This window comes from Pseudorasbora parva, chromosome 11 (assembly GCF_024679245.1).
Source record: "Pseudorasbora parva isolate DD20220531a chromosome 11, ASM2467924v1, whole genome shotgun sequence".
In the NCBI taxonomy this organism is placed as follows: domain Eukaryota; kingdom Metazoa; phylum Chordata; class Actinopteri; order Cypriniformes; family Gobionidae; genus Pseudorasbora; species Pseudorasbora parva.
Window position 1 is genome coordinate 3,051,048 of NC_090182.1, and position 21,276 is coordinate 3,072,323.

A 21,276-nucleotide genomic window follows, 5' to 3' on the forward strand; every position below is an offset into this window, starting at 1 on the left:
CTAAATTAAATAACTTTTAAAAAGAAAAATAATTTAAATTACAAATTCAAAAGTCAAAGTAAAGTCACATTCAAAAATATTCACACTTAATAGTGTTCAAATCCCTGTTGGGACGCCACTCTGTAACAGTGATGGTGGCTGCCCTTAAATTAAATTAATTATTTTTAACAATAAAAACCACTGATTACACAAATAAAACAAAAAAGAAAGATTACAAAACAAGCCTCTATTTCAATGGAAATTAACTGTAAACATGTCACATGCACTGCACTGGTTTCCATGAAAATCCCGTGACGATGACAAACGTTGAACACGTCATTGCTTCATTCTGAGTATCGCTTTCGGATAAAAGTGGTTTGAAACCTCGCGCCTCTTGTGGGGTTTGCAGTATGCATTTGCATTGGTGTTGAGATGTCACACCGATCACAAGTTCAGTATGGGGTACCGCAAGGCTCAGTGTTAGGACCGTTGCTTTTCACCCTGTATATGCTACCACTGGGAGATATCATTAGGAAACATGGCGTTAGTTTTCATTGTTATGCTGACGATACTCAGCTCTATATTTCCTCACGCCCGGATGAAACCTACCAATTCACAAGATTAACAGAATGCATAGCTGATATAAAAAATTGGATGAATAGTAATTTCCTGCAACTTAATTCAGATAAAACTGAATTTTTAATTATTGGACAGAAAAGCTCCACAAGTAGTAACCGAGAATACTGTCTAACACTTGATGACTGCTCTGTCAAGCCCTCGTCGTCAGTGAGGAACCTGGGTGTGCTCTTTGATACCAATCTTTCATTTGAAAGCCACGTTTCTAGCATCTGTAAAACCGCATTCTATCATCTTAAAAATATATCTAAATTACGGCACATGCTTTCAATGCAAAATGCTGAACAGTTAGTACATGCGTTCATGAGCTCAAGGCTAGATTATTGTAATGCTCTACTGGGTGGTTGCCCTGCTCGCTTAATAAACAAACTCCAGCTAGTCCAAAATGCAGCAGCTAGAGTTCTTACTAGAACCAGGAAGTATGATCATATTAGTCCAGTTCTGTCAACATTGCACTGGCTCCCTATTAAACATCGCATACATTTTAAAATCTTGCTTATTACTTACAAAGCACTAAATAGTTTAGCTCCCCGGTACTTAAGCGAGCTCTTAACGCATTATACCCCATCACGTCGATTGCGGTCTCAAAACTCTGGCCAGTTGATAATACCTAGAATATCTAAATCAACTGCAGGCGGTCGATCATTTTCCTATTTAGCTCCTAAATTGTGGAATAGTCTTCCTAGCATTGTTCGGGAAGCAGACACACTCTGTCAGTTTAAATCTAGACTAAAAACACATCTCTTTACTATGGCATACACATAGAACATTTTTAACTTTCATTATTCAATTCAATTGACTGATTGTTAGGCTGCATTAACTAGGTCAGCCGGAACCGGGAACACTTCCCATAACACCTGATGTACTCGTTACATCATAAAAAGAGTGACATCTACGCTAATGTTAGTCTCTCTGTTTATCCCGAGGTTTATCCCGGATCTGGGCCCTGTCCGGATCGGATGGTGGACCTGCCTGGACATGACCAACGCATCCTGGAGTGTCTGCTGAGCCGTGTCAAATGGTGTCTCCTCCGAATTTGCCTCACTGGCACGTCATGCTCAAAACCCGTCTTCGGCGCAATAATTCCGATCTTTCATGTATTCATACTCTTGTGTAATTGACGCCCCATCCTAAATAAATCTGTCTCTTCCGTGATACCCTGAAAATTTTGAATAATCCGATCTAATATGATTTCCGACCTGTAAGGTTGCCAGAATAATAATCTTACACGGTGTGTTAATAGGCCAGAGGAGAACTGGCACCCCGACTGAGTCTGGTTTCTCCCAAGGTTTATTTTTCTCCATCATGCCCCGATGGAGTTTTGGTTCCTTGCCACTGTCGCCTTTGGCTTGGCTTGCTCAGTTGGGGACACTAAAAATATGATTAAAGTTATTCAACTTATTATACAAATAAAATATATGAATTAGGTCTTATTTAATTCTATAAACTATAATACTGATCTGCCAACATTGTCGCTATATGATAAATTAAAATAAGCTGATAACATCACTGTTTTCTCCAGTACGGCTGTACAGCCAAATCTAATTTTGTCGCAATATTACCCTGTTTGACACTGTGAAGCTGCTTTGACACAATCGTGATTGTAAAAGCGCTATATAAATAAAGTTGATTGATTGATTGATTGATTGAGGTGTTGGTTGTATGTAGTAGCAATATCATTATATAGCATAGCTTGTATTATATATTATATTACATTATACATAGTTCAGTAGATTATTAGAGTAAATTAGCCTATATCTAGTTGTAATACCTACACTACGTAATTATAATATATATATATATACTAATACTAATATATATATATATATATATATATATATATATATATATATATATATATATATATATATATATATATATATAATTATAATTATTATTATTATTATTATTATTATTATTATTATTATAAGACTAGACTGTATTACGCCGGCTTCACACTGCACGCGTAAGCAGGGCGTAGGCAGCGCTGAAGCAGCGCGTGGGTAAAGCAGTAGCAGTTCGCGCACTTTTTGCTTTCACACAGGCAGCGTTTGTCGCGCGCAGTTGTCACGCGCAGTTGTGTACAGAGTAGCCTACTCTATAATGGATACGTTTGCATTTCTCTTTAATGTATTTTAAATGGAAATAAAGCAAAGATTTATCATGAAGCTAATTTTATTTTAAAAAATCGTTTCACTTGTTTCTGATGTTTTTTTTTATTTCGTTTAGTGGGAGTTTTAGATAGAAGAAAGGCCATCACACTATATGTCCATGAAAAGCACAGTGCTAAAAAGAGAAACTTCAGGGAATTGTCTTGAAATATTGGATAGGCATCAAATTTACATGCATTACCCATCATAAACCTCTTAAAGATAATTCATAAATGACTGTAATAACTAAGAGGAAACTTCTTAATGATATATTGTAGGATAAATGAGCAAATTATCTAAAAACGTTTTTTTTTTTAAATGACAAAATAACGCACATCATAGTCTATCTACATGTCTGTACTGTTTGTGTGCTATATTAATGTGTGTCTATTCTATTTACCTATATTTAGTTGTTTGTTCGTGAGGCAACGAAAGATTGTCAAAAACACTTTAAAATGACTTACCATCAGCATCAAGAGCCGCTCACGCTCACCAACTTCCTCCCATGCCTTTTCATTCACTTGCAAGTCTTTATAAAGCAAATTGTGTGGATCATAGAGAACTGTGTGCTTCTCAACCTCCACGATGAGACAAGTGTCGTCCATTGCTCTTTCCAGGTGCACTCTGAAGAACACTGCCTGTGACACCACGTGCTTTTGTTTATTGTTTCTGTTTTTATGCCAGCATATAGTTATAATATATACATAATTTAATTCATATTTAATTTAAGATAAACTTGCATACATTATTTAAAATTAGTTTTGTAGTTCAGGCAAAAGACTTATGGCAGTGACTTCGGTTTTTGTGTAGAACTTTTTTTTTTTTTCCACAGCGCCGGATGTCATATGGTGACTGAGAAACACACGGAACACTTCACTAAATTATTTCATGGTTAAATGTGTTATTTTTCATGTTAACCAGGTTAATTTTGATCAGAACAATGTACTGTGGCTTTAATTCATCGTGAGCAGCGCGTCAAATATAGACCTGGCGCCGAAACGATCGCGGCACTGACGCTTCTGCTCTGCTCCTGCTACGCGCCGCTGCGCTGCCTCTGCTGCCGGTGTGAATGCACTCATCTGTTAACATGAGCGCCGAAAAAAATACGCGCTGCTTACGTGTGCAGTGTGAAGCCGGCGTTAGGGAAAGCTTTTCCCATCCCTGTTGCAGTTTGCTGTTCCACAATTCCAGTCCCATAAGCACTGCACTATTGCACTCCCAATCAGCACTGCACTCACAATAATTTATTTACAATCATTCTGGGCATTCACTGTCATCAATAACCTAGAGTAAAATACTTTATTAATACACAGGCAATAGAAAAAGGGTGTGCCCACACTATGACAATTTGGTTGCTCAGGATAAATAGATTTGTGTGCGATACATTGCTTTGCACAGCAGGTGTCACTAGGGAGCACACGGTTTCATGAGGCTTCGGGTAAATGAACCTTTTGGTAAACCAATGGGCTGGAAAGCCTCAGTGGTTCAGGAAGCCTCATTTGGCCATCACTACCAATCACACAATAGTTCTCGGACACCCACAAGAAAAGGCTTCTGCTCAGACGATGTGTCGAGAACAAGCTGCGAAAACTCCCAAACCATGACGTCATTTTGTTCTCGCAGCTCTGGGAGCGAGAACTGTTTTTCTCTGTTCTTGTGGAGTATGTTGTAGCCTTAACTCTGCCTATGCTTTCAACATTTCTCTTTCATACCCTGTGGAGAAATCATGTGTGTCCACTCGCAGGTGTCGTGCTGTGAACTCTGACACTATTGAGGATTGTTGTATTGTGTTTAATGAGCTCGCCTCTTCAAACTTGTGTTATGAAAGTTCACCTTCACACTTGTGTGTGGAAGAGCTACTCTCTTCTTTAACCTGCTGTTCTGGTGAAGTATGAATGTACTGGCCAGAACGAACTTTGTTCTTGTTCTTGCCACCTTGAGAAAACGAACAAATTTCTTTGTTCTTGCAAGGTATGTTCCAAGCTTAAGGGTGGGGTTGATGCCCCTGATGTAGCTCTAACAGTCTCCGGGCTGCCTCACGGCCACTGACTGGATGGTCAAATACTTGTTGAATAGTATCTGTAAACACTTTTAGATCAGAGCAGATGGGGGACTGCTGTCTCCAGAGATTTGAGGCCCAATCTGGTGCACGATCACACAACAAGGAGATAATGTATGCAATCTTAGCCCTCTCAGAAGCAAACATGGCTGGTTGGAGTTCGAAGATGAGTGACACTTGAGTAAGGAAACCCTTGCAGGTACCAGGCCTCCCATCGTAGTGCTGAGGGGTTGGAATCTTTGGTCCTTGGGGCATTGGGGCAGTTAATGGTGGGGTCTCTGGTGCTGGTAGTACCACAGGTTCTCGAGGAAAGTGTACCTGTAGTTGTTGCAGTGACTCCCCAATCTGGTTCACAGCCTCTGTCAATCTCTGGAGCTGTTTCTCATGTGTTCCAAGCAAAACTCCCTGTTTGCTAATGGCTCCATGAATCTGTTCAGTATCTGCCAGGTCCATATCTTGTTTGGCTCAGTCTTGCTGTCAGCTGCCAGGCACACTGACTCGTTTTAGTTTTCAGTAAAAATGAAAGGGAGAAATAATAAGACCAGTCACTTCCTGATAGGTTTTGTGAGAGGGAGTTTCTGGGGTTACATAAACCACTAAAACTAGTCTTACAAGTTAGTCATCTTTTGTCCTTTAAGGGTGCGTTCACACTTGTCATGTTTGGTTCGATTAAAACGAACCCTGGTGCGGTTGCTCGGTTAGTGCGGTTCATTTGAACATATGTGAACGCTGCCATCCGAACCCTGGTGCGCACCAAACAAGCGGACCGAGACCGCTAAAAAGATGGGTCTCGGTCCGCTTCCAAACGAACTCTGGTGCGGTTCGATTGATATATGAACGCAACACGGACCAAAGACATGTAAACGGACCAAAAACCGGACGTATAATGTCACAAGATGCGACGCATAATGCAGCTGATTTGACGACACGGAAAGATCGGTGTATCCAAAATGAGCAACTTTAACGTTAGAGGGCAAACGTGGAGCAACGAGGAAGTGCCTAATCAATATTTGGTCAGACGAGCATGTTTCGAAAATGCTAGAAAAAACACACAAAAAGCATACCTGGCTTCTCATCAAAGTTCCTGTGTTGCCCATTATTAGCAGGTACAGACGACAGAACGGCCATCTCTTTTCTGCACAATGGAGGAAATCCTGCTGCTGTTTTGAATGTTTTGAACATTTTATGAGCTCTTCATGAGTTCTCAGCGGGTAAAAATAATGCCACATGTACACGCATACAATGATCGCATTTAATCCAGCACACAGCGTTGTTTTGAATGTTTTGAGCATTTCATGAGTTCTCTGGTAAAAAAATAATGCCATATGTAGGCTACACGCAAAAAATGATCGCGTTTAATCCAGCACACAGCGTTGTTTTGAATGTTTTGAACATTTCATGAGCTCTTCATGAGTTCTCTGGTAAAAAATAATGCCATATGTACACGCATAAAATGCCCGCGCATGTAATCCACACACAGCATTGTTTTGAATGTTCGGTAAACGAGCTCCTACGTCATATAAGCCGACCAATCAGGTTGTTACCGTCTCCCTATGCCTTTGGTTCGGTAACTTTAGGTTTGTTGTTAAAAATGCCCGTGTGAACGCTAAGCGGACCAGGACTATATGTTTTGTTTTTGTTTTTTGGTCCAGACCAAACGAACCGAACTACAAGTGTGAACGCACCCTAAGACTGTTCATAACTTTAAGTCAGTCACATAAAATTGTACATTGGCAACTCCAGCTGTAGTGCTCATGATATCCACTAGGGGGCTCTCCTCCAGACTCGTGTCTTATCATGGACTACATTACCCATAACCCACTGCCTGGACTCATTATGATTATATTCAGCTGTCTGTCTCATTCCCTTGTTAAAGCGTTAAAGTTTGGAACATACTCTGCAAGAACAAAGAAATTAGTTCGTTTTCTTGAGGTGGCGAGAACAAGAACAAAGTTCGTTCCATAATTTACGAGAAAATGTGCTGATCGTCTGTGTTTCTCCGCATTAACCCCGTCCACTTTAAATGTCCTGGGAGCGAGAACTTTTTTTACTGTTCTTGTGGAGTATGTTGTAGCCTTAAAGCTTAGTTCTTTCAAAAAATATATGTGCTCATTAATGTATATTTACTTCTTTCAAGTAATAAAGTATTCTCGTAAGTTTATAATATGCCATTGAAAACACATACGGGTGAGGTGTTCGTATGCCGGTCGCATTGTTGCCCCTCCATCTTGAAAGTACATTAGCCAAAGAGGGACATACCCATAAATTCAAGCTTTGCCTTTTACGTTTTAACACTTCATGGCACGATGTCGGATGTGAAGAGGGGGATTGATATGTTAATCTTGGACTAAATCGGCCACCATAGGAGTTAAAATGAAATCAGAATTGAGAGGAACAAAAACCAATATTCACTGGATGTCAGAAGAGACATGGTCCCTAATGTCGCTCTCTCTAGAGGTTTTTTGACACATTCTAAGGGGAATACTGGGTCAGTTAGCAAACACAGCATTTTACATTGTGTTTCCATACGCAGTACGAGGAACCTCTCGATAGGGAACGTACTCGGTTACTTTTCGTGGACTCTCGGCCAGGGCATCTTTGCGTTTGGAGAAAAATATCGGGCAGTGAATATTGTCTTCTGAGGCGAAGAGATCTACTTCTGCTGGAGAATCTGAAGGTGAATCGTTTGTGGGTGAAGAGACCATTCCCCTGAGGGAATGGGTCCTCTGGATAACATATCCGGACCCAGATTCAGAATACCTGGCAAGTGAGCCGCCCTTAGGGAGCTCAGGTTGTGCTCTTGCGCACAGAGAGGGAGATATAGGGGTCCAGCCGAGGAGGGACCTGGCCATCTTCTCTTCCTCTCTGTGGCTAGGATGGCTTCAGAGGCTCAGGGTTCAACACAAGCTTGGGTTGCGGTACCTGGTATTCGGGCTGTCTGCTGTGGTTCGTAGAGCGAGAACGATGGCGCGTTGTGGAAGCCGAGCAAGGCCGAGAAGATGGCGGAGCCAGCTTAGTGGGCTGAGAGGGCAGACGGCCTGAAGAAGAGCTGGAGCGCTTAGGCAAGAAGTGTCTAATGGCCTGCGATGCCTTTTGTGCTTCGGTGAAACGTTCCGCGAATCCTACCACAGATGGACCGAAGAGACCCGTGGTAGAGATAGGGGCGTCCAGGAAGGATGCTTTATCCGCGTCCTTCATCTCGAAAAAGTTCAGCCAAAGGTGCCGCTCTAAGACCGTCAGGTTCGCCATATTCTTCCCAATGGCTTGCGCGGTTCTTCAAAGAGTCGGGGACAGCTCGTCCAAGGAGCGGAGAAGTATGCTAAGCCAAGGCAGTCTGGCCGGCGGAGGCGTATGCTTGGCCAGCGAGAGCTGAGGTGGTGCAGCAGAGCTTGGAAGGGTTCTGCGCCCTGGCAGAGACAGGAGAGGTGCGTGGCGACAGCCTCTTCGAGGGTGGGGGGGGGGACTCGTAGCCTTTTTCCTTAGCGCCGTCAACGGTTGAGAGCACTGGGGAACAGGAGGTCTTTGTGCAAGCAAAGTAGGGCCATTTCCATGACTTGGCTAGCTCGTCATGTACCTCAGGGAAGAAAGGCACAGGCTTTTGAGGAGAATAGAGGTGGCGGCTTTTGAGGTACCACTCGTCCAATCTGCTGCGCGCTGGCTCTTGGGGCTGGGACCACTCGAGCCCAAGTTCTCCCACGGCCTTTGAGAGCACGCGGATCAGCTCCGTGTCAATGCTGGTCTTGAAGCTCGCGGCGGTCTGCGTCAAAGCGGGGGCTCCGAGACAGATTCTGACAACTCTCTACGGGACGCGGCTGTAGAGAGGCTGTCTTCCTCCTCCTCTGGCGATGGCCCACCTAAGGAAACAGAACAGGCCGCTACGAAGGAGGGGCGCTGCTCTTCCTGGGTGAAAGTGACTGGCTAGGGTGAGGGGAATTACCTTGCGTGCAGTCGCTACGTTGCTCAGGTGGCCTCTGGTCATGACACTTCTTTCGGCGTGGTCCAGGGGCAGAAGTCAAATGTGGCGAGGCAAGCCCGAAGGGTTTGCAGCACCATCTCGTCACACTCGGGGCAGCCGCCTCTGGAGAGCGTGAACTGCGTGTGATCCCGTCCGAGGCACGTCACGCAGATGATGTGACGGTCGCTGTTGAGGAGAGGGGCTCTGCACGAGCCGTAGGAAAAGCGAGGCATTTGCAACAATACCTCACGCTCTTTTAGAAATAGAGTGAAAAAAGGATATAGCGCCGGATGGCGTAGCTGGAACGGCAGAGATGAAGGCGGAGAGACCGGGGGAATCCGACGTCCTCCCGGCTGCAGGTTCCGCTGGATTGATGGTGGTTGTTTCTTCTGGAGGTCAGCCATGGTGGTGTCACCGAAGGAGATAAAATCTGACACCTATGATGAATCAGGGTCTTATATAGCCTCCAGTATGCAAATATAAGCCCCTTTTTCAGCGGTCTCTCTGGAGCGCCCTATTGGTTCGTTCCTCTCAGCTGCCTCACCATAGGTTCCTGCAGTTGCCGCGGCTCAGCCAATCAGAGCGCTCCTCGTGCCGGGCTATTGCTGTGCAGCGAGACTGCGCTTTACATAGATACCTTTATTAAAAGTTTTGCTTCATATTCTCGAGAAAAGGAGTTTTTCCATACGCAATATGAGGAACCTCTCGATAGGGAACCCCAATATATTGGAGTTTCATTATTTGCACGTCAGTTATTTTGTCTTGTGCGAAGTAAAAAGCAAAGTGAAAAAAAAAAAAACACACGACATGACACTTATTTCCCTTAAATGTAGTGACCTGTTTTAAACCCGTCCATTGAGATCTAATTATCCGATCAGAAATGCTGACAAAACCCATTACAGTCAAATACACAAGACTTACAAAGAGTAACAACTCAGCCTTTATTTCAAGTTCAAATCATTTACAAATATAAAGTGCACAGAAAAATGTGTTAATTTAACACTTCATATACAGAAAACACACGTACAGCCGATCAGACCTGCATTAAAGCAGTCATCCGTAAAGTGCATCAAAGATGAAACTCAACATGTATTATCTTGTTCCTGTAACAAGTAAATTTGCCCTGAAGGTCCCCGGGATCGCTGTAGATCATGCGTTCACATAAATAAACACCAAGCACTGATCATTTAAATAGCCAACCTCTTTATAAAAGAGAAAAAGGGTTCAGGAACAGATCTTCACACACCTTTCCTACAACGAGAGAAAGCACCGTCAAACACACATTATGACATTAGCGGTGAATAAAGAGAAGTGTAGCAGGCTTCTTTGTCAGATTTTTGAAGACAGTCCCAACAAAAATCAGTGCCAACCCTGCAGATGCTCTTCCAAGATCTAAAGACATCACAGAGAAACGCTTCTGCCATGATGGTATCGTCTTGGATTATAACACTGGAGAGCGGATTAAAGGTTACCTGCTCTAGGAGGAGCTCAGTGGACCGCCGACTCCTCGTACATTCACCTCTTCCTGCAGAGATGGGAGGAAAAGACAGATCAGGCAACATGAAAAGGCACACAACCCGCTTTACCTCCCTAATGTGACTGCTATATTGGTGTATTGGGACAGAGTTGATCATGAAGTGGTGTTGAAATTAAAGCCGCATTAGTGACGTCAGCCAAACAGAAGCACTTTAACCCTCTGGTGCGGTTCAGCATTTGCATTTTTGTAAAGTCCAACTGTCAAAGTAAGTCTATGGGACTTTTCCAAGTTTAAATTAACATTTTTAGGAAAACCGCAGACCGGATCAGTCTGAAGATCTGAGTTCTGTGTCGATAGCTTGAAGAGTCTAGGCAGTAGGAGCATTTAGAAATTTTAGTCCAAGAATAATAAGCTTAAATAGTACAGAAGATCAAAGTCAACTTTGTCAAACCAAGCTTGTCATGTGACTGAGTGTGGGCCCTCAGACTAGGGCCGGCTCATGTGGAGAGCACAGTCCACTCTCAGAGGGCCCGGCACAGCCAGTGCTGCTCAGGAGTCACTAAAACAGCCAAACCTGAGGAGCACAGACGGCCGCGCCTTACTGTCCCAGCAGAGTAACACTAGCTCAGGCACGGGCTGGCCTGCACAGCTGACTACCGCTGGGTCCACAAACACACACAGAAGACACACACTCACCTCAAAACACACGGCACACACACTCACCTCAGAGATACAGCAGCTCTGGCTTCACCGCATCTAGGGTCAACACCGCATTCAGACACCTAAAATAAACACCAATATACATATTAAAGTGTAAAGTAATGAATATACTTTACTCATTACATATTGCTCCAAGAACACATTATTATGCAAATTAGAGACGATGTTGGATGCATTTAATGGGAAAACCCATATATGGCCAATTTACCCACATAATGCATGAAGTAAAATTGTATTTTAATACATTATATCTTTCATAATATAGTTGAGAATCATCTTTGTTTTTAACCAAACTCAATATAAAAAACAAACTTGATTGGTGAATGAGAAAAAAAAAAAAAAAAAAAGAGTCTACACGGTTTATTTATTAAACTAGAGTGCCGGTGTCCACTTACATAGAATAACATGAATAAAATAAATCTTTAAAAATATTTCCATTAGTTTCTAATGCTTTAAACAATGTAATGACGTGAAAAATATACTTAAGTCAAAAGACTTGGAGATTAAACCTTTTTCCCGCTTTAAAGTACTGAGGAAAAACCACGTGCTACGGAATCCCGCGCGCTCCCGCTAGCAGCACACGCATTTTGAAGCGTCATCGACTAAACTGTCCCTCGTCACTTATGTAACCCTACATATTGTACTCAATTCGCTGTTTTAGTCAGATTTACCTTCTTGTAGCAATCTGCCTTCCTCAGCTTCATGAGTTCTGTCTCTCTTCCACCTCGACATCGCAGAATGAGGGAACGCACTGAAGAACGCGTCGCCATTTATAGCGCTGCTCCACACCACCACCGAAGAAGAGCGAGCGTGACGTTACGCGGTGACGTTTGATTCGCGAACGAATCGCTCGCTTTAATGAACTGATTCATTCGAATCGATTCGCAAATTCCAAGCTTTTTTAAAAATATATATTTTCGGACACAGATCCGTTTCTAAGCACTCATAGTCTCTGCATCAACACTAGTAATCGTTCAATTACATTTGAACATTTGCAGAATTAATTAACAGTCGACTGTAACTATATTGATGTCTTGCCTGCAGCATACATGGGGGCTATTTGATTTACTAAATCCACCTATATTGTGGGAAATTCCTGCATGTAAAGTGCTGATTGCCACAAAGTTAACTATTAGCCTAATGAAATGTCAAACACTGACTCTAGATCAGTATTCACTCTGTCCAGCTGTATTGTTTGGTTAAATGATTGTGTATTAATGATGTTCAAACAGTCTCACTGTATAAACCCATCGCTGCTATTAGAGATTTTTCTTTAAATCAATAGCTAAACAAAATAAACAGAAAACCGTATTTATTTAACAAAAAGACAAACTTTTTGTCGTATTTTAGGCTGCAAAAAATAAAATAAAAAATAATAATAATAATATTAATAATAATAATAATTGTATTACACACGGTTGAAACCAATTAATGGTAAGCTTCCGTATTATACAATGAATAACCATAATCTAAACTTACATTTTACAGTAAAATACCATTAAATTTACTGTTTTTAGAAGTGAAAAAGAAGTGATTGTGTAATTTACAGTGAAAAAAAACGTAAACTGATATTCCCAGAATTGCCTGCAGGACACTTCACATTTGATGTATTTTCACTGAAATTACTCTTTTTTTCTTAGTTTTTTTCTAACCAGTTATGTTCATTAGGGTTTTATGTTAAATGTAATGTTGTTAAATTAATGTTTATTGCATTTTTAAAGTGTCATGGGCCGGAGTTTAGTGTTTGTGTGAATGACACTGGGCACCTTTGATATATTAGCGTTATCCTCCTGAGCTTTGATTCGTCATGTGACTCTCATCTTCACTGTGATTGGTTGTCAGTGTATATCAAAGGTACATCACAGATATTAGCATTTCAATAGGTTGGTAATTCAACATTATTTCAGTGAATGAAATACAGTTATTTACTGTAAATTTAACTTACATCTTTAAAACCTAAAATGTTGCTACCGTATTTCTTACGGTGAAGTTCTGGCGACCACAGCTGCCGTTTGTTTTACCGTAAATGTTATGGGGATTTTTTTACAGTGAACTCTTAGGTCGGCCTCTTGTATTGAGCCGTTGATTCAGGGAACAGTGATTATTTAACACACACTCCACTCCAAACGCCGTCTTCATTTCAAAAATACATTTAGTTTATTAAACACAGCCAAGCATTTCTAAATTCAGTTCATATTTCAAGAAATTAAAATCCAAGCCAAAACAACAAAGTGCTCAAAAAACTGTAATCACCCTGCCCCAGATTATTTTTATGCTTTTCATTTTTATTTTTATTTTATGAAAGTTGTAGTTTACTGACCCATGCTTGAGACGGTCACACCACAGGACAATTCTGAGATTGGGCTCAAAAATGTAAAGAATCAAAAGACAAAGCAGTTTTTATAACAACAGGTCCATAAGACAAATAAATGTTTAACCATTTACTGCATTTTAAATTATGACAATACTAATTATAGTCATTTTTATCACATCACATCAATAACCCATTGATCTGGAAGCAGAATCAGATTTAACTGTGATTTTCTGCTGTAATAATCAGTTTAACTGGTAAGATCCTCAGAGGGGAAGTTCTGCTGAGATTATATAAGAATGGAAAGACAGTCTCAGTGAAGGACGTCCTGAATGTGAGTAAATGTGTGTTAGTTACAGGATCAGAGAATGACACTGTTCCTCTGTCATAGTCCAGCTGAACTCTCACACGCTGAAGCTTCACTTTAACAGGAAAGACAGTGATGGGTTTATCTGGGGATTGAGAGCAGTATTCGCTGTTCCAGTACCCCACACACCAGACATTAGAGTCAAAGAAATCCTCTCCCTTCCTCTGGTTTGATGCTGTGGTTATTCCAAGACTCCAGCCTGTACTGTCACCGACCTCCACATCCCAGCAGTGTGTTCCTGAGTTAAAGCCCTCAGATCCCAGGACACATGGATACCTGTGAAACCTCTCTGGATCATCAGGAAGTGTTTTATCTTCATCACTGTACGACACACTGGTCAGATCAGACGAGAGTGTGAGACGAGGATGTGCTGTGTTTGGATCAAGAGTCAACGGAGCTGCAAAGAGAAGAACATCAGATTACAGGATGAAATATGATCAGAAATGTAAATATAAAACACATATAAAGACTTTCTATAAATCCTGCTATCGTGACAATGGTCTGTCAGTTTCTGTCAGAATGGATTGAGGCTTCAGGTTTAATATCATATTCAATAAACACTATTGTATCCTAATACATAAGCAGAGACCATGAGGAACAGACTTCTGTAGTCATTATGAGTTCACTGTATGATCTGATGATCTTCTGAAATACAGTTCAGATTCACTCAGAAACTCGAGTGATTATTAAATATATTTCTATCAGATGTTAATGTTGTGTGTGTTTCTATCTGAAGGATGTTTTGCGCTGGTGTCAGATCTGCTGAGACTCACTGTGTTGGACAGTTTCCAGCATCTTCTTCCAGACTCTGGACCGCAGGTTACCCAGATAACGGGACACATCAATCAAAGCTCCAGAACTCATCCGTGGATCCGGCTGTGGGATCTGGACTCTGGAGGAACATTCAGGAGTCAGAACTGCAGTGAATTTGAGTTCAGATCCACTGAGAGAAGAGATACGAGCAGCTCACTCACCTTTCCATTGAGGCGTTAAAGTTCTGCAAAATATAGAGTTTGAAAACATGTTAATATCTTATCAAACACTCTCATTGTCAGTGAGGCTCAAGTTGTTTTATGCTCAAAGAATGAAGCCAGATTGATTGGTCACCTTTACAAACGAGACGTCGTTGGCTTTCATCATCTCCTCCATGTCTCTGATTGTGTGTGAAAGAGCTGAGATGTGTGTGTTCATCTCCTCCAGCTTCTCCTTCATCCTCTGCTTCTTCTGCTCCTCTTCCTCCCTCAGTGCAGTGATTGTAGCTTCTTCTTCGTCTCTGAGAAACTGATGAAGCTTCTCAAACTCTTCTTTAATCTGACGCTCTGTGTGCTCAGCTTGAGACTGAAATCACATCACATTCACTTCAGTCAGCTCTGTGTGAACACACACACCACTAATGTCAATAATAAACTGTGTGTGTGAATGTTGAGTGTTTAACTCTTTACACATCCTCACCTCGATGTGTTGGATTGTTTCATCACACTCCCCTTTCATTTCTTCTCCATGTTTGAGCTTGTTTTGTAAGGACGTCAGCGCTGTATTAAATTCCTCCTACAGGTTAAGATTAAAATCTGTCAAACTAATGAAGCAATAAGGCAGGACATATATTTTTGAAGTTTTTAACTGTAAACAATGAACATCAAGAAATCATGTTTTTGCCAAACAAATGTTTTTTTTACCCCACCCCATAATCCCCCCTCTACTAAACTTTACACTTGGCTCAATGCAGTCAGGCAAGTCCCGTTCTCCTGGCAACCGCCAGAATCGTCCATGGGATTGCCAGACAGAAAAGCGTGATTTGTCCAGTGGCGGTAGGGCTGAGCGGTATATCGAGTTTGTACAATATATCGATATATTTTTAAGAGACGACATGGAATGAGGCAAAACCGTTTATATCGATATACAGCAGATTGATATGAGCGCATCTGGAAAATAGCTGGTATGCTGAGTGAGCTGATGCAGAGAAAGTGCATGGTACAATTTGCCTTCAACATGACACACTTTTTATTAAGGGCTTCAAGATAACTGGCTATAGTGCAGCAGAATGGGACAGAGATCTAACTTAGACTCGTTATTACTACCTTGCACCTTCCTGGAATGTTTCTATAAATATATATTTCTGTGCATTCTGACTAATAAACAAATCTCCCCACTATCCTGCAGCAGTCCAGTGCCCGTCCTCTCAGTAACAGTGTTTTTCTCATACTCATCATATTTTATACCTGTTGCGTTTACATTTCTCAATGAATTTGACTAATAAAAAGGATCGCTTGTGTGTGCTGGTGCTTTTAGTCCAGCCTTTAAGTGGAATAAATGCTCGGTATGTGCCTTAAATAAATGCAACGTTAGAGGAAAATGACAGCCAACTATAGGCCTAAGTTACGCTGAATATTAATTAAGCATTTTGGGCATAATTTATAATGTAAATTACATACAATAATTTGGAGTAAATGAAAAATGACAGAATAACAAATTGTTTAATACAAATAAACAATAGATCGCATTCATCAGGTGTCAACACACTTCAGCATCGCGGTCACTAGACGATGACTGACACCCTGTGGTGAAATAATGGCGTATGTTTACAGAGCTTTCTCAGGTCGGCTTGGATGGATTAAAATTTCATTTTCCGTTGAGTTTGTAAAATAAAGTACATCGTAATCATCAGAACATCTCTCCTCCACTCTCTGTCTGATTCCACTACCTGGCGGGCATCCTCCCAAAATGGCGGGGTGGTGATTTCTGGGGGCGGGGTGTGGTGTCATGACGACATCTCATTCTCAATTGAGAATTTCCACGACAGGTGCTTTCCTCAGTGCATAACTTACATTTCACATGTATATTCTCCATCTGAAAATGTTAGAAAGTCCAGCAAATATGTCCATTTTGCTGTCAGGAGAGGACGAGCCTTTTAAAAGTAAATATTCGCTAAAATCCAGGCTTCCGTGAACGAGCGCCGCCGTGTTCGGCATACAGACGGAGCGCAATAAAATAGGAACGCTATAATTATGACTAAAATGTTTCTAAAATATTTGTTATTGGACAATAAATATCCCATATGTGGAGTTTCAGACCTACAAGTAAGTCTATTTTTTTCATTGCACTTGGTGATGTAAGGCTTGAAGCGTGGAATATTTAGTAGTGAGGAAATGTCAGGAATGGACTTATTGCACAGGTGGCAACCTATCACGGCCCCACGCTTGAGTTCACTGAGCTCCTGAGAGCGACCCATTCTTACACTAATGTGTGTAGAAGCATCTGCAGGCCTAGAGCTTGATTTATACTCCTGTGGACATGAAGAGACTGAACACCTGAACTCGGGGATCTGAAGGAGCGGCCCAATACTAACGGCAATATAGTGTATTTTAGTATCAAACACTTTTGGTGTGTCTTGTAATAAATCACATTTGAAAAAATATGAATAACCCATGACATATCTATTTTTTCCAAACATGTTTGTGCTGAACATTAGAGCAGTTGAAGCTTAGTGGAGAATTTTATATCAGTAGTGATCATGGAGATTTAGTCTGAGCAAAAGTAAATAGGCTACTATTCTATTGTATACACAAATATTACCGTGTTTATCACTGTATTTAGCATTAAATGAGAGACATTTGTCTTACCTTGTAAGATGAAACCACTTCACTGATGGGTCTGAATTTATGATTATCGTGTTGTTTTGAGTCTCTGCACACGACACACACAGGCTGTTTGTCCTCCAGACAGAAGAGTTTGAGTTTCTCGCTGTGTAAACTGCAGATCTCCTCAGACTCTGATGAACGCCTCTCATTTCTCTCCTTTATCAAAGAATCACACAAGTTTTTTAACGTGAGATTAAATGGCGGTTCATCTTTTGAGGATCTTCTCCTGCAGACGGGACACTCCTGAGTGTCCTGAGTTTTCCAGAACTGTTGTAGACACTCTTTACAAATACTGTGACTACAGGACAGAAAAACAGGATCCTTGAAGATTTCAAGGCAAACAGGACAAGAAAGCTCTTCCAAAGATTTTGAATCCATTCCCTCGTCTTGTAAAAGATCCAATGATCTACAATTTACTTTCACTTTCTAAACTTTGCTTGGAAAAGTAACTAGATATTACAATACAAATCTAATTAAGAAATACTAAAAAAATGCTAATATAATGTGTCCTCCTCTGTTCTTCTCAATACAGACTAGTTTTAGCTTTCAGTAAAAATCAAAGCAAGATATAATAAGACTGAAAACGGGTTTGTAATATGGTGGCGTTTCTGCTGTGACATAAACCCAGTGGTGGGCCGGCCATTGGAGACCCTCGCTGCAGCCTGCGGTGGACGTCCAACCCCGCCCACATCCAAGTGTGACGTCAGAAGCCACGCTCATTCCTGGATACGTCATATTCTCGTTGACTTTGAAAAAAACGATTATACTACTAGATTAAAAAGGTCGTCGAGAAAAACTTTACGTTGGCTTGGGAGAGAGTCGATCAGAAAGTTTGAAAAGGTTTAAAAAGCTTAAAGTTTGAAGATTTTTAGTTTAATGTAGTTTGAAGTTTAAAGTTTGACGTTTTTGAAGTCGATAGATAGATAGATAGATAGATAGATAGATAGATAGATAGATAGATAGATAGATAGATAGATAGATAGATAGATAGATAGATAGATGTGGGCCAGTGACAAATAAGGTTTTCAACTGATAAAAAAATCAAATAGGCCTAGCTTAAAACTGCACATCACAGTAGTTATTATCTTTATGGGACGTATTTATTTATTTATTTATTTTTACTTATGACTGAAATCTAAATTATAAACAATGCATTTAAAGCAGTTAAACTGAGAATCATGTCAACACCAGTCAAAATGTCATACAGGATAACGTTAATGCATTTTCTATGATTAAAACTTTTCAAATCAATAATACTTAAGGAATATATAAAGTGATACAGTAAACAATGTGTAGAGCTCAGAAAAAGAACATTTGCAAAACAATTTTTTTCATTATATTGTGATTTCTTTAAACATGACCCTACTTGTTCAAGTTCTTTTCTCACTTTTTAACACTGCGATGTGATTTAAAATGCAAAATGTCTGAAAATGTTTTAAATGACTCGGAATCATGTTATTATTGTTTCCTCACCGCCATGAAGTGAAATAATGTAGCCTATTTCAATGATTTAATGTCAGTGTTGGACTCAGCTGTGCTGCTTAATATTTTTTATAACCTGCTGTGATACTCTTTTCAAGATTTTTTGATTAATAAAAAGTTTAAAAGAACATAATATTATATTATATTTCACAATATTAGGCTACTACTTTTTCTGTATTTTGTTTAAATAAATGCGGGCTTGATGAGCATAAGACACTTCTGGCAAAAACATAAAATAGCCAAACTACACACACACACACACACACACACACACACACACACACACACACACACACACACACACACACACACACACACACACACACGTTGGTCTATGTGGTTTACAGGGACTTTCCATAGGCGTAATGGTTTTTATACTGTACAAACCGTATTTTCTATCCCCTTACACTGCCCCTAAACCTACCCATCACACACACACACACACACACACACACACACACACACACACACACACACACACACACACACACACACACTGCCCCTAAACCTACCCATCACAGGAAACATTCTGCATTTTTACTTTCTCAAAAAAACATAATTTAGTATGTTTTTAAGGCCATTTGAATTATGAGGACATTTGATATGTCCTCATAAACCACATTTATAGTGTAATACCAGTGTAATACCCATGTAGTTATACAAATTTGTGTCCTCATAAACCACATAAACAGGCTCACACACACACACACACACACACACACACACACACACACACACACACACACACACACTGCCGCTTGGATGACAGCTGGATCAGACCCAATACGCTGGGGCCCTGCATTTTTAGGGGGCTTCTGAGGGCTGATAATTTAAACAACCAGAAATGGCCATATAAACATGCAGCGACATCTCTGCATCCCCTTAGTGGGGCACCCCTCTCTCTTTACGCTGGTAATGCTTCCGCCACCTCGCATCGACCACCTTCTTCAAACCACTGGCGTAGCCAAGAATCACAATGTAGGTGGACCCAGGGAAAAACAAGTAGGCCTAGCCTAAAACGCATCTGTTATGAAAATATAAAATATAGACCAACACTACTACTACACCTGCTTGAATACACCACCATTTAACCAGAGCACGCCTGTATGTCATCATAAGCTGTGTTAAGAACATAATGGTAAGAGCAGCTTTAGCATGCACCACACACACACACACACACACACACACACACACACACACACGCGCGCACACGCATGCGCGCATCTGACAGACGCAACTCAACACTATCATCAAGTCAGCACAACAGTAGTGAATAGTACAGTAGTGGATAGTACAGTAGTGAATAGTACAGTAGTGGACAGTTTGTAAAAACAATAATGCTTGTCATAGTTTGGCTCAGTGGACACATACACCATATAAAATAAAGAAACAGTGACCAGGCAACTACATAGTAGAAAATGTATTTCGCCTTACTTTTGATGATTATAACAGGAGACGACGGGGCTTAGAGTTGAACACTGAAATTGCCATGTTAATCTTGGACTAAATCGGCCACCGTAGGAGTAAAAACAAAATCAGAATTGAGAGGAACAGAAACTGTTATTCACTGGATGGTCATATGGCTTTTCACTGCTAGATGGGGGAAAATATCACACAGTGGAGCTTTAACGCAATTTCAACATTGGGAAACGCACACTGGAGCTGCTTTTCTTTGAGGATAAGCATTCAATTTCGAGGCGAGAGCTCATTAGTCAGGGAGCAAAACGCAATAAACTGAATGTAACAAAGTTTGTAGATGGGAAGGAAGGAGGCGGGAACCGGCGAACATTCAAAGCTTTAATTCAAAATAAATAAACAAAACGAAAGTAAAACCGCGGGCAGCCCCTCACGGACGACTGCCCGCAAATACCCACAAAATAAAACGTGGGCAGCCCCTCACGGAGGACTGCCCACACAAACATAATAAAACTTAAACAAAACTCAACATAAAATCCAGGCCTGGTCCTCTCTCGTCTTCCGCTGCCTTGGCTCCTCCTTTTATGCTCCCGTCCCTCTACTGCGAGACGAGACCGGTGTGTACTCATTACCACTCGTCACCGGCCCGCTCTCGCGGTCCCTCGTCCCGTTGCTTGCCACACCACATACCCCCATCGCCCCTCGCAGGCCGGGGGGCACTCCCGAGACTGCGCTATACCCCCCCCCCCTCCCGGGGGGGAATCACGCCGGCCGCGGCGCCTGGGGTGAGGACAGAGAGGCGAGAGAAATGGAGACGGGAGCACGAGGAGCTAGAGAACGAGAGAGGGGAGAGAGGGAAAAAAGAAAGAAAGAAGAAAAAAAAAATCTGGTCCGGTTCCCTGACACACTGCCGTTCGGCCCTCCGCCCGCCGAGAGGCTCTTCCTCATGGTGCTGTGCGATGGCACTGGACGCTTGGTGGACAGCTCGATCCTCCTCCGCCCCCTGGCAGCCGGCTGTGACCCCTATTTCTGAGGGACCGGGCAGCGAGCCCCGCGCTCCCTGCTCCTCCCCTATCAGGCGGACGG

The 21,276-nt window shown here is 41.5% G+C and overlaps 1 protein-coding gene, 1 long non-coding RNA gene and 1 other non-coding gene across 3 annotated transcripts; all 3 read right to left on the reverse strand.

Annotated features, from left to right (window-relative positions):
• Positions 1-9,702: 9,702 nt before the first annotated feature.
• On the reverse strand, positions 9,703-11,790 carry LOC137092545 (uncharacterized). The gene is made up of 4 exons (XR_010908306.1): positions 11,648-11,790; positions 10,980-11,038; positions 10,252-10,304; positions 9,703-10,030 (listed from the first exon to the last, which is right to left on the reverse strand). It is a non-coding gene; the product is annotated as an uncharacterized lncRNA (long non-coding RNA).
• LOC137093329 (small nucleolar RNA SNORA74) lies at positions 10,727-10,920 on the reverse strand. The gene has a single exon (XR_010908429.1). It is a non-coding gene; the product is annotated as a small nucleolar RNA SNORA74 (small nucleolar RNA).
• A 1,716-nt stretch (positions 11,791-13,506) lies between the features above and the next one.
• Positions 13,507-17,670, reverse strand: LOC137092536 (nuclear factor 7, brain-like). The gene is made up of 6 exons (XM_067456813.1): positions 17,275-17,670; positions 15,107-15,202; positions 14,762-14,992; positions 14,629-14,651; positions 14,428-14,546; positions 13,507-14,051 (listed from the first exon to the last, which is right to left on the reverse strand). The coding sequence occupies exons 1-6, from the start codon at positions 17,668-17,670 to the stop codon at positions 13,507-13,509; spliced, it is 1,410 nt and encodes a 469-aa protein (XP_067312914.1).
• Between the last annotated feature and the right edge of the window lie 3,606 nt (positions 17,671-21,276).

Coding starts and splice junctions, on each gene's coding strand:
- LOC137092536 (XM_067456813.1), bottom strand. CDS start 17,670: ATGGATTCAAAATCTTTGGAAGAGCTTTCTTGTCCTGTTTGCCTTGAA. Junction 15,203..17,274: donor AAGTGGTTTCATCTTACAAG/GTAAGACAAATG, acceptor CTTAACCTGTAG/GAGGAATTTAATACAGCGCT. Junction 14,547..14,628: donor TTTAACGCCTCAATGGAAAG/GTGAGTGAGCTG, acceptor ATGTTCCTCCAG/AGTCCAGATCCCACAGCCGG.